This window comes from Phocoena sinus, chromosome 5 (assembly GCF_008692025.1).
Source record: "Phocoena sinus isolate mPhoSin1 chromosome 5, mPhoSin1.pri, whole genome shotgun sequence".
Classification (NCBI taxonomy): domain Eukaryota; kingdom Metazoa; phylum Chordata; class Mammalia; order Artiodactyla; family Phocoenidae; genus Phocoena; species Phocoena sinus.
This window is the reverse complement of record NC_045767.1, coordinates 113555006-113572357: the sequence shown is the minus strand read 5'-3', so window position 1 is coordinate 113572357 and position 17352 is coordinate 113555006. Positions and strand designations below refer to the sequence as shown.

Here is a 17352-nt window from a genome sequence, read left to right as displayed (position 1 = left end):
ATCAACTGATGAATGGATAAAGAAAATGTGATACAACCATACAATAGTGTATTATTTGGCCATAAAAATGAATGAAGTAGTGATACCATCTACAAGATGGATGAACCTTGAAAACATGATGCTAAGTGAAAGAAGCTGGACTCAAAAGAATACACATAGCATGATTCCATCTGTGTGAACTATCCAGAAGAGGTAAATCCACAGAGATGGAAAGTAGATTAAGGGTTGCTAGGGCATAGGGGAAGGAGGGTATGGAGAATGCCTTCTAATGAGTATGGGGTCAGTGTTGATGTTTGTACAACTTTGTGGATTTATTAAAGAGCACTGATGTCTGAAAGATGAAAATAATAGAATAATAGACTCATGAGACCACTGTATGGCTGGTACTATACTTGTGCATTACACCAAGGTGTCCTAACTAAGGTGCACAGTGGATGTCGGTCCTCCTTAAGTACCATGTAAATCAATGTGGGAGGCAGGCGTTATCCATGCAATCGTCAGCTTGCTGCTTCAGGTTCCCTGACCAAAGTAGGAGACAACAGTAAGAAGGGATGCTTTGTCCCAGAGAGTTTCAGCGGCTGTCAGAGCTCTGTAAAATGCTGTGCAATCTTTTAACCTGTCTACTATCTTATATGAAAAACATGGGCACAAATATTTATTGGCTTTAAAAGATATTAAAAATTATTACAGCAGAAGAAGCAGAAGAAGCAAGTTTTCTCCTATTCTCTTCATCTGTCCTTCAGAAAGTGAGAGATGCTTTCAGAAAGGAGACGGCTTGGCAGGCTCTGACTATTGGAAGAGGGCCTAGGAACCTTGCTTTCTTTGTGAACAACCTTACAATTTAGCAAATGTGAACCTAAAGTGAAATACCTTTTCCTACCTGATAACATTAACTTACATTAAAAGTCCACATAGGAACTTCCGGGAAGATGGCGGGAGAGTAAGACGCGGAGATCACCTTCCTCCCCCCAGATACACCAGAAATACATCTACATGTGGAACAACTCCTACAGAACACCTACTGAATGCTGGCAGAAGACCTCAGACCTCCCAAAAGGCAAGAAACCCCCACGTACCTGGGTAGGGCAAAAGAAAAAAGAATAAACAGAGACAAAAGGATAGGGACGGGACCTGCACCAGTGGGAGGGAGCTGTGAAGGAGGAAGCCACACACTAGAAAGCCCCTTCGCGGGCGGAGACTTCGGGTGGCGGAGGGGGAAAGCTTCGGAGCTGGGGAGGAGAGCACAGCAACAGGGGTGCAGAGGGAAAAGCGGGGAGATTCCCGCACAGAGGATGAGGGCCGACTGGCACTCACCAGCCTGAGAGGCTTGTCTGCTCACCCGCCGGGGCGGGCAGGGCTGGGAGTTGAGGCTCGGCCTTCGGTCGGAGCGCAGGGAGAGGACTGGGGTTGGCGGCGTGAACACAGCCTGCAGGGTGTTAGTGCGCCACGGCTAGCCGTGAGGGAGTCCGGGAAAAAGTCTGGACCTGCCAAAGAGACTTTTTCTTCCCTCTTTGTTTCCTGGTGCGTGAGGGGAGGGGATTAACAGCGCTGCTTAAAGGAGCTCCAGAGACGGGCGCAAGCCACGGCTAAAAGCGCGGACCCCAGAGACGGGCCTGAGACGCTAAGGCGGCTGCTGCCGCCGCCACCAAGAAGCCTGTGTGTGAGCACAAGTCACTATCCACACCCCCCTTCCGGGGAGCCTGTGCAGCCTGCCACTGCCAGGGTCCCGGGATCCAGGGACAACTTACCCGGGAGAACGCACGGCGTGCTTCACGCTGGTGCAATGTCACGCCGGCCTCTGCCGCCGCAGGCCCGCCCCGCACTCCGTGCCCCTCCCTTACTCCCCCCCCCCCCCCGCCCCCCGGCTAGAGTGAGCCAGAGCCCCTGAGTCAGCGGCTCCTTTAACCCCGTCCTGTCTGAGCGAAGAACAGACGCCCTCCAGCAACCTACACGCAAAGGCGGGGCCAAATCCAAAGCTGAGCCCCGGGAGCTGTGAGAACAAAGAAGAGAAAGGGAAATCTCTCCCAGCAGCCTCAGGAGCAGCGGATTAAAGCTCCACGATCAACTTGATGTACCCTGCCATCTGTGGAATACCTGAATAGACAACGAGTCATCCCAAATTGAGGAGGTGGACTTTGAGAGCAAGAGTTATGATTTCTTCCACTTTTCCTCTTTTTGTGAGTGTGTATGTGTATGCCTCTGTGTGAGATTTTGTCTGTATAGCTTTGCTTCCACCATTTGTCCTAGGGTTCTATCCGTCCGTTTTTTTATATTTGTTTGTTTTTTAATTTTTTTTCTTAATAATTTTTTTATTTTAATAACCTTATTATATATTATCTTACTTTATTTTACTTTATTTTCTTTTTTCGTTCCTTCCCTCCCTCCTTCCTCCCTCCCACCCTCCCTCCTTTCTTTCTTTCTACTTCTACTAATTCTTTCTTTCTACTTTTTCTCCCTTTTATTCTGAGCCGTGTGGATGAAAGGCTCTTTGTGCTGCAGCCAGGAGTCAGTGCTGTACCTCTGAGGTGGGAGAGCCAACTTCAGGACACTGGTCCACAAGAGACCTCCCAGCTCCACATAACATCAAACAGCGAAAATCTCCCAGAGATCTCCATCTGAACACCAACACCCAGCTTCACTCAACCACCAGCAAGCTACAGTGCTGGACATCCTATGCCAAAACACTAGTAAGACAGGAACACAACCCCACCCATTAGCAGACAGGCTGCCTAAAATCATACTAAGTCCACAGACACCCCAAAACACACAACCAGATGTGGACCTGCCCACCAGAAAGACAATATCCAGCCTCATCCACCAGAACACAGGCACTAGTCCCCTCCACCAGGAAGCCTACACAACCCACTGAACCAACCTTAGACACTGGGGACAGACACCAAAAACAACGGGTACTATGAACCTGCAGCCTGCAAAAAGAAGACCCCAAACACAGTAAGATAAGCAAAATGAGAAGACAGAAAAACACACAGAAAATGAAGGAGCAAGATAAAAACCCACCAGACCTAACAAATGAAGAGGAAATAGGCAGTCTACCTGAAAAAGAATTCAGAATAATGATAGTAAAGATGATCCAAAATCTGGAAATAGAATAGACAAAATGCAAGAAACATTTAACAAGGACCTAGAAGAACTAAATGTGAAACAAACAATGATGAATACAATAACTGAAATGAAAAATACGCTAGATGGGATCAATAGCAGAATAACTGAGGCAGAAGAACGGATAAGTGACCTGGAAGATAAAATAGTGGAAATAACTACTGCAGAGCAGAATAAAGAAAAAAGAATGAAAATAACTGAGGACAGTCTCAGAGACCTCTGGGACAACACTGAATGCACCAACATCCGAATTATAGGGGTTCAAGAAGAAGAAGAGAAAAAGAAAGGGACTGAGAAAATATTTGAAGAGATTATAGTTGAAAACTTCCCTAATATGGGAAAGGAAATAGTTAATCAAGTCCAGCAAGCACAGAGAGTCCCATACAGGATAAATCCAAGGAGAAATATGCCAAGACACATATTAATCAAACTGTCAAAAATTAAATACAAAGAAAACATAATAAAGGCAGCAAGGGAAAAACAACAAATAACACACAAGGGAATCCCCATAAGGTTAACAGCTGATCTTTCAGCAGAAACTCTGCAAGCCAGAAGGGACTGGCAGGACATATTTAAAGTGATGAAGGAGAAAAACCTGCAACCAAGATTACTCTACCCAGCAAGGATCTCATTCAGATTTGATGGAGAAATTAAAACCTTTACAGACAAGCAAAAGCTGCGAGTTCAGCACCACCAAACCAGCTCTACAACAACTGCTAAAGGAACTTCTCTAGGCAAGAAACACAAGAGAAGGAAAAGACCTACAATAACGAACCCAAAACAATTAAGAAAATGGGAATAGGAACATACATATTGATAATTACCTTAATGTAAATGGACTAAATGCTCCCACCAAAAGACACAGATTGGCTGAATGGATACAAAAACAAGACCCATATATTTGCTGTATACAAGAGACCCACTTCAGACCTAGAGACACATACAGACTGAAAGTAAGGGTATGGAAAAAGATATTTCATGCAAATGGAAACCAAAATAAAGCTGGAGTAGCAATTCTCATATCAGACAAAATAGACTTTAAAGACTATTAGAAGAGACAAAGAGGGACACTACATAATGATCAAGGGATTGATCCAAGAAGATATAACAATTGTAAATATTTATGCACCCAACATAGGAGCACCTCAATACATAAGGCAAATACTAACAGCCATAAAACGGGAAATCGACAGTAACACATTCATAGTAGGGGACTTTAACACCCCACTTTCACCAATGGACAGATCATCCAAAATGAAATAAGGAAACAGAAGCTTTAAATGATATATTAAACAAGATGGACCTAATTGATATTTATAGGACATTCCATCCAAAAACAACAGAATACACATTTTTCTCAAGTGCTCATGGAACATTCTCCAGGATAGATCATATCTTGGGTCACAAATCAAGCCTTGGTAAATTTAAGAAAATTGAAATTGTATCAAGTATCTTTTCCGACCACAACGCTATGAGACTAAATATCAATTACAGGAAAAGATCTGTAAAAAATACAAACACATGGAGGCTAAACAATACACTACTTAATAACGAAGTGATCACTGAAGAAATCAAAGAGGAAATAAAAAATACCTAGAAACAAATGACAATGGAGACAATGACCCAAAACCTATGGGATACAGCAAAAGCAGTTCTAAGAGGGAAGTTTATAGCAACACAATCTCACCTCAAGAAACAAGAAAAATGTCAAATAAACAATCTAACCCTACACTTAAAACAACTATAGAAAGAAGAACAAAAAACCCCCCAAAGTTAGCAGAAGGAAAGAAATCATAAAGATCAGAGCAGAAATAAATGAAAAAGAAATGAAGGAAACAATAGCAAAGATCAATAAAACTAAAAGCTGGTTCTTTGAGAAGTTAAACAAAATAGATAAACCATTAGCCAGACTCATCAAGATAAAAAGGGAGGAGACTCAAATCAATAGAATTAGAAATGAAAAAGGAGAAGTAACAACTGACACTGCAGAAATACAAAAGATCATGAGAGATTACTACAAGCAACTCTATGCCAATAAAATGGACAACCTGGAAGAAATGGACAAATTCTTAGAAATGCATAACCTGCCAAGAGTGAATCAGGAATAAATAGAAAATATGAACAGACCAATCACAAGCACTGAAACTGAAACTGTGATTAAAAATCTTCCAACAAACAAAAGCCCAGCACCACATGGCTTCACAGGCAAATTCCATCAAACATTTAGAGAAGACCTAACCCTATCCTTCTCAAACTCTTCCAAAATATAGCAGAGGGTGGAACACTCCCAAACTCATTCTACGAGGCCACCATCACCCTGATACCAAAACCAGACAAGGATGTCACAAAGAAAGAAAACTACAGGCCAATATCACTGATGAACATAGATGCAAAAATCCTCAACAAAATACTAGCAAACAGAATCCAACAGCACAATAAACAGATCATACAACATGATCAAGTGGGGTTTATTCCAGGAATGCAGGGATTCTTCAATATATGCAAATCAATCAACGTGATACACCATATTAACAAATTGAAGGAGAAAAACCACATGATCATCTCAATAGATGCAGAGAAAGCTTTCGACAAAATTCAACACCCATTTATGATAAAAACCCTGCAGAAAGTAGGCATAGAGGGAACTTTCCTCAACATAATAAAGGCTATATATGACAAACCCACAGCCAACATCGTCCTCAATGGTGAAAAACTGAAAGCATTTCCACTAAGATCAGGAACAAGACAAGGTTGCCCACTCTAACCACTCTTATTCAACATAGTTTTGGAAGTTTTAGCCACAGCAATCAGAGAAGAAAAGGAAATAAAAGAAATCCAAATCGGAAAAGAAGAAGTAAAGCTGTCACTGTTTGCAGATGACATGATACTATACATAGAGAATCATAAAGATGCTACCAGAAACCTACTACAGCTAATCAATGAATTTGGTAAAGTAGCAAGATACAAAATTAATGCACAGAAATCTCTGGCATTCCTATACACTAATGATGAAAAATCTGAAAGTGAAATCAAGAAAACACTCCCATTTACTACTGCAACAAAAAGAATAAAATATCTAGGAATAAACCTACCTAAGGAGACAAAAGACCTGTATGCAGCAAATTATAAGACAGTGATGAAAGATATTAAAGATGATACAAATAGATGGAGAGATATACCATGTTCTTGGATTGGAAGAATCAATATTGTGCAAATGACTCTACTACCCAAAGCAATCTACAGATTCAATGCAATCCCTATCAAACTACCACTGGCATTTTTCACAGAAGTAGAACAAAAAATTTCACAATTTGTATGGAAACACAAAAGACCTCGAATAGCCAAAGCAATCTTGAGAACAAAAAATGGAGCTGGAGGAATCAGGCTCCTTGACTTCAGACTATACTACAAAGCTACAGTAATCAAGACAGTATGGTACTGGCACAAAAACAGAAAGATAGATCAATGGAACAGGATAGAAAACCCAGAGATAAATCCACGCACATATGGACACCTTATCTTTGATAAAGGAGGCAGGAATGTACAGTGGAGAAAGGACAGCCTCTTCAATAAGTGGTGCTGGGAAAACTGGATAGGTACATGTAAAAGTATGGGATTAGATCACTCCCTAACACCATACAGAAAAATAAGCTCAAAATGGATTAAAGACCTAAATATAAGGCCAGACACTATCAAACTCATAGAGGAAAATATAGGCAGGACACTCTATGACATAAATCACAGCAAGATCCTTTTTGACCCACCTCCTACAGAAATGGATATAAAAACAAAAATAAACAAATGGGACCCAATGAAACTTCAAAGCTTTTGCACAGTAAAGGAAACCATAAAAAAGACCAAAAGACAACCCTCAGAATGGGAGAAAATATTTGCAAATGAAGCAACTGACAAAGGATTATTCTCCAAAATTTATAAGCAGCTCATGCAGCTGAATAACAAAAAAACCCATCCCAATCCAATAATGGGCAGAAGACCTAAACAGACATTTCTCCAAAGAAGATATACAGACTGCCAACAAACACATGAAAGAATGCTCAACATCACTAATCATTAGAGAAATGCAAATCAAAACTACAATGAGATATCATCTCATACCAGTCAGAATGGCCATCCTCAAAAAATCTAGTAACAATAAATGCTGGAGAGGGTGTGGAGAAAAGGGAACACTCTTGCACTGTTGGTGGGAATGTAAATTGATACACCCACTGTGGAGAACAGTATGGAGGTTCCTTAAAAAACTACAAATAGAACTACCATATGACCCAGCAATCCCACTACTGGGCATATACCCTGAGAAAATGATAATTCAAAAAGAGTCATGTACCAAAATGTTCATTACAGCTCTATTTACAATAGCCTGGAGATGGAAACAACCTGAGTGTCCATCAACAGATGGGCACAGATAAAGAAGATGTGGCACATATATACAATGGAATATTACTCAGCCATAAAAAGAAACGAAATTGAGCTATTTGTAATGAGGTGGATAGACCTAGAGTCTGTCATACAGAGTGAAGTAAGTCAGAAAGAGAGAGACAAATACCGTATGCTAACACATATATATGGAATTTAAGAAAAAAAAATGTCATGAAGAACCTAGGGGTAAGACAGGAATAAAGACACAGACCTACTAGAGAATTGACTTGAGGATATGGGGAGGGGGAAGGGTAAGCTGTGACAAAGCGAGAGAGAGACATGGACATATATACACTACCAAACGTAAGGTAGATAGCTAGTGGGAAGCAGCCGCATAGCACAGGGAGATCAGCTCAGTGCTTTGTGACCACCTAGAGGGGTGGGATAGGGAGGGTGGGAGGGACGGAGACGCAAGAGGGAAGAGATATGGGAACATATGTATATATATAACTGATTCATTTTGTTGTAAAGCAGAAACTAACATACCATTGTAAAGCAATTATACTCCAATAAAGATGTTAAAAAAAATCCACATAACTTTTCACGTGACTAAATTTAGCTGCTGAAATTGATCTAAGAGCTAACTATTTATGTCAGTGTGTACCCCTTTGGGGAAGGTACTAGATCACCATTCATTCAGAAGCAGTTCATTCAATGGGATACCTCTTTCACTGGGGGTGATGTCCTATGGGTAATTTAACTAATATTACTTTTAAAAATTAACAGAGAGAATAAGCTAAGATTTTACTTTCATTCTTTAAAAAATTAAAATCAAACCCAGAAAATCAGTCCTGTTTACTCCATATAAGCCATTTGTTACTCAATAAGCCAACTGATTAAATATGTCCACGAGCTAATGAACTTAGTTAAAGAGCGTAACTTGCATCTTTTTCTCCTTCATGAAAAGTAATTTATTAATATACTACTCTGAGGTCACAAAATATCCTTGCATCTCACAAAGTAAAAGCTTATGAGTATATGTTCCAATTTTTTTCTTTATATTTTATACATATTTTAATGATAATAGAATATTAAGGATGTGATCAGCTGTCACAAAAGCATTTTCACTGCCGTAAGCGTGCATACAAATCACCTGGAGATCTTGCAAACCTGCAGATTCTGATGCAGTCGGTCTGGGGTGGGGCCTGAGATGCTGCGTTTCTTATAAGCTTCCTGGTGATGCTGATGCTTCCAGTCCAAAGGCCACACACTTTGACAGGCATGGGTCTAAAATATATTAAAGTTCTATCTTCCTGTTACTCTTAACTAAATATTTATCATATCTTTCCTATTACCCGACAATAGGGAATTTACAAACAATGAAAGGTCTCTCAGATTGTAAGGAATATATGACCTTAAGCACACACACACACACACACACACACACACACACAGAGTTATCTTTTGCAAATGACCTTACCTTCTCATCATGGGTTTACTGTTTTATAACATTATTCCCAGAGGGTTGCAATTTTGGAGATAAAGCTTTCAAGAAACTAATGGATTTCTTGCTGTCAGCACTAAGGCCCCTCTGTTTTACAGTGAAATTTGAAAGTATATTGATGGCATTTGTCCCTGCATTTCATAGGAAATAATCACCCAAACACTTGACAATTTTTACCTCCCTCTTGGGAGAAGCAGTACCTGCCCATTAAAGGCAGCAACGTGAGAGTGCTCTTTTCCACCCACCTTCTTTGGCTATTTCAGAAGCTTTTATAAGAATTCTGATGGCCTGTTTGTATTCTTTATTTTCCAGCATTTTGTCTGAGAGTAATCTGTAAGTCCTCAGGAGACTCTCACAGGCCAACAAGTTGAGAACGCGGCCTGTCTCATCCTTCCATATCCGTCCCTGCGTCAATTGATGGAAGGCCTCATAATGCTCCGCAGCTTCCAGAAGCTGACCTGAAGAATAAAAGCCATTCCTAAATACAAACCACAGGCCAGAACATATTTTCAAATATTTTGCATACATCTTGTGCTTTACTATTAAAGTGTGTGTGGGCGGGGAGAGAACCACGGAATGCAGCCAAGTATTTCTAAGGCTGAAGAGGACTTCAGCTGGGAAAGGAGCTATCTCAATTTGGACCTCAGATTCAGCACTGATTTTGAATGGACACCCACTAAAGGGATATACCTGGGCTAGCAGAAATTGAGGAGAATTGCAAATGTTTAGAGACAGTGTGAATGTAAAGTAATAATTATTAATAACAATCATATTAGCTAACATTTATTCAACATTATATATGCAAGGAACTGTGCTGTGCACTTTATATGCATTTCTCATTTAATTGTCAAAACAGGCCTGTGGAAAAGAGATTGTTATGATTCCATTTTAAGGTAGAAAAGAGTGAGGTTAAGAATTCTGCGCAAGATTGCCTGGCCAGTGGCTTAGTAGGTCCAGGCAGTCTGATTCCAGAGCCCACACTCTAAACCACTTTCTTGCACTGCTTTCCCAACAGAAAGCAGTTCTTCATTCTCGAGAATTCAGGTGTCTTGAGAAAGGATGCAACTGTTACAAATTTCAAATTTAAGTATTATGGAGCTTTAAACTACTTCTCAACGTTTGATTGGACTTTCCAAGTTATCTAATTTTAAAATTACAATGTAACTTAACTGCCCTTCTCAATTATATTTTATAATATAGCCCGAAATATATCTTCTCAAAGCCAAAACTCTAAATTAACTTTAAGTCATTTTATTCCTTGAAATGTGAGCAAGCACGTTTCTGGAAGGGTAGTTTGTAGTTCCGTGATACAGATTGTATTTTACTTGTGAATTGCCTTGTAGAAATGCACACAAAATCCTGTAATGTAAATGCTCTTTTATGGTATTGGAGTTACCTAATTGGAATGAACTGGAAAATCACTTACATCTAGGCATTTCAACAATCGTAGTTAAGAGTGAGTGCAGGCTCCAAACAGACAGCCTGAATCCCTATACCAGTTTTACCATTTTTGCTGTTTAGCCTCAGGTTAATTACTACACTCTCTGTGCCCAAATTTAATTCTTCTGCAAGTAAGATTATAGTGTAACTATTCAAGGTGTTATCGTGAGAAATGAATTAATACCTGTTCAATATCTGATACAGAGTAGGTACTCAATAAACACAGCTGCTGTTACCAGCTGGCACAGTGAGAATATTTTTAAAAACCCACAGGCCAATTGAATTATCGCCACTATTTATTTTCCCTTTCTTTAAGTACAACATAGTCTTCCTGCAAAATATGTAGTTGAGTCCTTATGACAATATTATCACAACTGATTAAATTAACCTATGTAGGCCATATTAGGCTCAATACATTTCCTCAAATAAGATGCACTGCATATTACAGATTGGACATTCCAGGATACTGTAGCCACTGCCATCACTATTGTATATAATTTCCTCCTATTTTTGCACTGAATTTGCTATCAGAATAAATATTAAAAATGCACAAAGACAAATAGTATTTTAAAGGAAACACAACAGAGATGTATAATCAGCAAATAAGCTGTACAAAAATTCAGTAAAGACATGGCCAGTCTGAGTCCCATGCAGAAGGAGGGCATATCAGGAAAGATACATAGAGAGAGGCGGGTGTGTGCTGCTGAGCTGTTTATAAACTTGTATTATGAAATTTCCACATGATAAAAAACTACAAAGCCATAAATATATTACAGAAGAATATTTGATTACATGGACAGGTGCTTATGATAAGTGAAAATATTGAAAAACATCAGATAACATTTACAAAGCATTATCAGTGTTATATGGGTGATGAATTGGTTTCTTTTCTGCTTTTTTTCCGGATTATTGGCATTTTCTAATGTTTCTATCATCAAAATGTGTTCAGTTTGTAAAGAGAAATATATAATGGAAACTATTTTAAAATTAATGCCCAGTCCTTTTTCATTTTGATGCAAATACTGAAGGTTGAAGTTTACTGTTCTATCTTTACATTTAACTGACAATTTTTCTCTTACCTCCCACAAAAGCAGGCATAGTTTTTCACCTCTCTCCTGCAGCACCTCTGCCAGAAACACCTTTCTTCAAATACCCAGGACTCTCGTTTCTTTTTTAAAACTCGAATGGAGCGTTGACATATATGTATGTTATGTTTCCTCTGTTAACTATATTTCTGCCTGTAAAGTATAGCTCTGTATCCCTGGAAAGATGTATACGAGAGTTCTTTTTTTTATCCAGCATCCATCTATTTATAAAGTATGGATACATATTTCTTTTTGGCCATGTGAATAGGGGCAAGTGGATACAGGGAACTGTGAGTAAACCAGGTAGTTCGAGAAAAACTTGGGACCTTAAGGAGACTAGGAAGGGCCTAACAGCATCTGTGGTCACACACAGTAACCATATGGAAAGAGGGTCCAAAAGTGCATTATAAAATAACAGATTCACTAAGAATTCCAGGAGGAGAGCCAGGAGATGAAGCTTTGGATAACCCAACTAATTACAATGAGGTGCAAATGAGGCATAATGATGTAAATAGCATATGAGAACTGATAGCTGGGTCCAAGATTTGATCCACATGGTGGAAGAAAGGGGAGGTAAGTAGAGGGGAGGGTGAAAGTGGGGAAAGGATATGTGGAGGAAATGCGGAGAGGGCTGAAGTGGGGGAAGGGGGGAGACAAAGGTGGGGACCATGTCTCTGTATTCCAAACAAGCCAGACTTCCCTCTGTTACTGATATGATTAGGTTTCCTGCACAGGCTAAGCAGAAATGAAATGGGAGGTTCTCGGGACATTGGTTTCAATTGGCTACTATGGAAGGGGGCCTTGGAATGATTGAGAAACAGACTTTTCAGTTGAGTTTGAATTTTGCTTGAGCACTTGGGACTAGTATCAGTGTACTGCTTAGGTCATGAATATCTGCCAAGGTTCAGCTCTTACAAGGATATATTTGAAGTCTGCCATGAGGAAGGAGCAGTCCAAGACACTTGGGTAAAAGGAACAGGGAGCTACTATTTCTTGAAGGCCTACTGGGTGCTGGTCAAAATGGAACGTTTTTTTCCCCAGACATTATCTTATTTAACCTTCCAAAACTGGTGCAGTAAATATGACTTTTCTTTTGCACCAAAGAGAAAACCGAGGCTCACAAACATTAAATGACTCAAATAGCTAAAAAGTGATGTTTGGGATTTAAACCCAGGATCACCAAATGCCCACACAACTTAGTTCTGCCACATTAGGTACAAGTCAGAAAACTTGGGTGGAGTAAGTTAGATTCTCTGGACATAAATATCTGAAGTTAAAAACAATGCTTGAGTTATGTGATTTCTAGTCTCTACCAGTTCTATAATTCTGTGACTCTACTCAGGCAATCACAAGATCCTCCAACATGAAAGAACAGATACTGGCCACTGATGTGCTTCTCACTGGTCTACCTGAAGGAGTCTGATGTAAAAACAGCTCTGTAACCTGCATCTAAATTCTCTAACCTAAACCGTGAGGTGACATCCATGGGGTGATGCCACCTAGGATGTCCCATACTTAGTCCTAACCGGTGGTCACAGGTTATTCATGGTTTCATGTCCCCTTCCTTAACCACTTTGCCACAGAGGAGGTCACTGGGGATTGTGATCAGCACAGCACGGTTTTTAAAATTTATTTTTTATTTAAAAATTTTTATTGGAGTTTAGTTCATTTACAATGTTGTGTTAGTTTCACGTGCACAGCAAAGTGACTCAGTTATACATATACATGTATCCATTCTTTTTAGATTTTTTTCCCATACAGGTTATTAAAGAATATTGAGTAGAGTTTCCTGTGCTACCCAGTAGGCCCTTACTAGTTATCTATTTTATATATAGTAGTGATTAGCACTGTTTTAAACCAAGGTGAATACGTAGAAGAAGAGTTTTCCAGCCCTTCTCAGATGTAGGGAATCGTTTCTGAAGTTATTTGGTGGCAAATAGGACTATAAGTAAGCCAGCAAGGATTTGATCCAAATAATCAGAAGCACACAAATGACCAGGCTGAAATTTCTAAAGGCTGGTTAGAATTTGAAAGTACATATTATAATATGGTATAATATTTGATTTTAAAATATGTCTACACTATGAAGGGAGCATAGTAGTTTAAATAGGCAAGTATTTCCCTTTAAGCATGATTAACAATGATATCATTTCCATGCAATTTATATTTCCAACTATGAACAAGATTTTAAAGGTTTTCTTACTTTCTGAGTAAAGACTCATATTACTATTGACTAGATATTTATTTATATATTTATATTTATTTATTTATTTTGTGGTACGTGGGCCTCTCACTGTCGAGGCCTCTCCCGTTGCGGAGCACAGGCTCCGGACGTGCAGGCTCAGCGGCCGTGGCTCACGGGCCCAGCCGCTCCGCGGCATGTGGGATCTTCCCGGACCGGGGCACAAACCCGCGTCCCCTGCATCGGCAGGCAGACTCTCAACCACTGCGCCACCAGGGAAGCCCTAAGCTGACTCTTAAAAAAAATTTATTTTTAAATTAAACATTTTTTTCAGTTATATATATACACACAGAGTATATATATGTGTATATATTTCAGATTGTTTTCTGTTATAGGTCATTACAAATATTGAATATTGTTCCCTGTGCTATACAGTGAATCCCTGTTGCATATCTGTTGTATGTATAGTAGTTTTTATCTGTTAATCTCATACTCCTAATTTATCCCCCGCCTTCTCCTTCTTGGTAACCATAAGTTTGTTTTCTATATCTGTGAGTCTGTTTCTGTTTCGTATATAGATTCATTTGTATTGTTTTTTAGATTCCACACATGTAAGTGATATATAATATTTGTCTTTGTCTGACATTCGCTTAGTATGATAATCTCTAGGTCCATCCATATTGCTGCAAATGGCAATATTTCATTCTTTTTTATGGCTGAGTAATATTCCATTATATATATATCTATAGATATCTATAGATATCTATAGATATATACACACCACATCTTATTAAACCAATCATCTGTTGATGGGCCCTTTGGGTTTCTTCCATGTCTTGGTTATTGTAAATAGTCTAAGCTCACTTTTTTTTTTTTTTCCCGAGGGCTTTCTCTAGTTGCGGCAAGTGGGGGCCACTCTTCATCGCAGTGCGCGGGCCTCTCACTATTGCGGCCTCTCTTGTTGCGGAGCACAGGCTCCAGATGTGCAGGCTCAGTAATTGTGGCTCACGGGCCCAGTTGCTCCGCGGCATGTGGGATTTTCCCAGACCAGGGCTCGAACCCGTGTCCCCTGCATTGGTAGGCAGATTCTCAACCACTGCGCTACCAGGGAAGCCCTAAGCTCACTTTTATTTATTTATTTTTTTGTTTTTGTTTTTTTGCGGTACGCGGGCCTCTCACTGTTGTGGCCTCTCCTGTTGCGGAGCACAGGCTCCAGACGCACAGGCTCAGCGGCCATGGCTCACGGGCCCAGCCGCTCCGCGGCATGTGGGATCTTCCCGGACCAGGGCACGAATCCGCGTCCCGTGCATCGGCAGGCGGACTTTCAACCACTGCTCCACCGGGGCAGCCCTAGATATTTATTAAGACATAATGCATCCTGTTTTTATCTGAAATTTTTAAATTTAATATACCTGAGAGAAATGTTGTAAGTGGTTATTCAGACACTACACGTGTAAATACAAATGAAGATCATAAACCAGATTTTCAAATTTGGCTCATGGCAAACCTTTATAGCTTCTTCACGGTGTTCATGTGTTGTCTGCCCTTTGTTACCAAATAAACTTTAATATATCAGGACCAGACAAGATTCCCAGATCCCACCATCAATCTTCTTGAAGGACAAGCGTCTAGATAATCGTCCCTCTGTGGAATTCACAAGTGTTAACATTATTTTTCATTGAGAAAGAGGGCAGAGAGAAGAAGAAGAATTACACCAAGGTATCACAAAAGTAAAAGTTTACTGAAAACAGAAAAGAGAAGAGCACATTCATAGATGTTAAAGGTATCCTGAGGGGAAATGAGCTTTATCTTGTTGCACCAGGAATTACTCATCACTATGAGTAACAAACATCACAGGAGTAACTGTGACAAGAAAGGCATACTAACCATTGTTCAGCGAAGTGCCTGGTTCTATGCTAAGAAAAAAATCCAGTGTCCACTAATATTTCACATGAATCAGGGAAGAAAATGGAGCCAAGATGTTTTGTGGGAGTGACCGGTGGTGACCTTCCACCCATACCATCAGTAATGGATTTAGCTCAAGAACATGAGATAGTATCAGAAAACACATCATGGGAGACACTGAACAATTGTGTAAGACAAGAATCCAGGCATGGATAGAAGTAGCCTCAGTCTCGTTTTTTTCTTTTGGTTTGCTTTAGTTTTTTTTTAAACAATTATGTAACATCTACATAAACGACAATGTTGTATGCATTTATAGTTTTTCACCCAAAAGAAAGTGTACTCTTAAAATAAAACTACTACAAAGGAGCTTCACTTTACCTAAAGCCCACATAAACAACAAACCTAGCCATTTATTTAAAAATACGAACAAAACCCAAACAATGTTGTAAACTGCAAAATGTCTGGTATGATGTTAAGATAAATACTACGCAGAGAAAATAAGATTTTATACATTTGGGTATTACCCAGGTTGTTGCTTACCCTTCTTCCCTGGTACAACATCTCTGAAAGTTTATAGATATTTGTTGTATCACAGCAGATGTCTAGAACAAATATTAAGCAAAGGAGAATGTATATGATCTCTCCCATTTTAGTTTTTTTTTAAAGTAGGAAGATTGACTAGATATTAACACAAATGGGTTTAAATGTGAAGCTGCCATAAAAGCAGGAACATAAATGTAATTCTCCCAGCCGCTATTTTGATGCACATTTTTGATTCCATGAATATTTTATGAAATGGCCCAAACTAAAGCCATATAACATTCCTGCATTACTGATGCTTGCGCCCGTAAGCTACGAACATTAGAGGCATGATTGAGTGCATTAAAATGAACTCGTTCAGCAGTGCATTGATTACTTGAAGGGGGAGGGAAAAGAAAAAAGAAAAAAAAGAAGAAGTTGCTCCACTTAAGAAAACAGCAAACAAATCTAAAGTTTGCAATATAATAAAGGCGTAAGCAAGTTTGAAATAAAATTTCCTAAATAGAGTGTGACTCTGTCTAGACCTGACATTAATTAGGCAAGGTGTTAATTATGTCCAAAAATGGCTCTGGTATCGTTCAGGTAATTTCAAATGTCACAATCTCTAAGATGCCCAGGCGGGCCTGCTTTAGCTCCATGCATCAGCAATTCTGAAAATAGCTAATTATTTCCTTTTCTATCAACTTGCACACTTGCCAGTAAAAATAACGCTACAGGAAAAATTGCATGAAAATAATTTGACAGGTCCGTAAGGCCTATTTCTTCAGCAGCCCTGGTATAAGTTATAAGCATATTTAGTTGTAAATGGTGCACATTTGTTGAAGAATTTAGGGAAATATTCCACTTTGGTTTAAAACAACAACCTAAAGGAACAATAAAGCTTTTTGTATATTATATTACATTTTAATCTGGAGCTCCTGGACCTCTTTGGCGGTTAAGTTACTATTCTGTGCAACGTAGACATAAAATCTGCTGGAAGCAAATTGAACAGCAGAAAAAAAAGAAATATGTTATTGCCTTTTTGTAAAAACAAAAGACATTGCTTTCCATTTCAGTTTAACTGCATGAGCAATTTATATTATCTTTAGGTTGTAACATTCAATTATGATAATTATAACAGCACCATACACACTGAAATATTAAGGGCTCGTCATACTTCCCAATGGAAACTATCACTTTCAAGGGTTTATCTCTCGTCA

General features: G+C 39.4%; 1 protein-coding gene across 1 annotated transcript in view; it reads right to left on the bottom strand.

The window, feature by feature from the left end:
- TTC29 (tetratricopeptide repeat domain 29) overlaps window positions 1-17352 on the bottom strand; it is a 261315-nt gene that overhangs the window by 177858 nt on the left and 66105 nt on the right. Inside the window, exon 6 of the mRNA XM_032632825.1 lies at window positions 9247-9459. Coding sequence (XP_032488716.1) covers window positions 9247-9459 — 213 coding nt within the window. The remainder of the gene's footprint in view (window positions 1-9246; window positions 9460-17352) is intronic.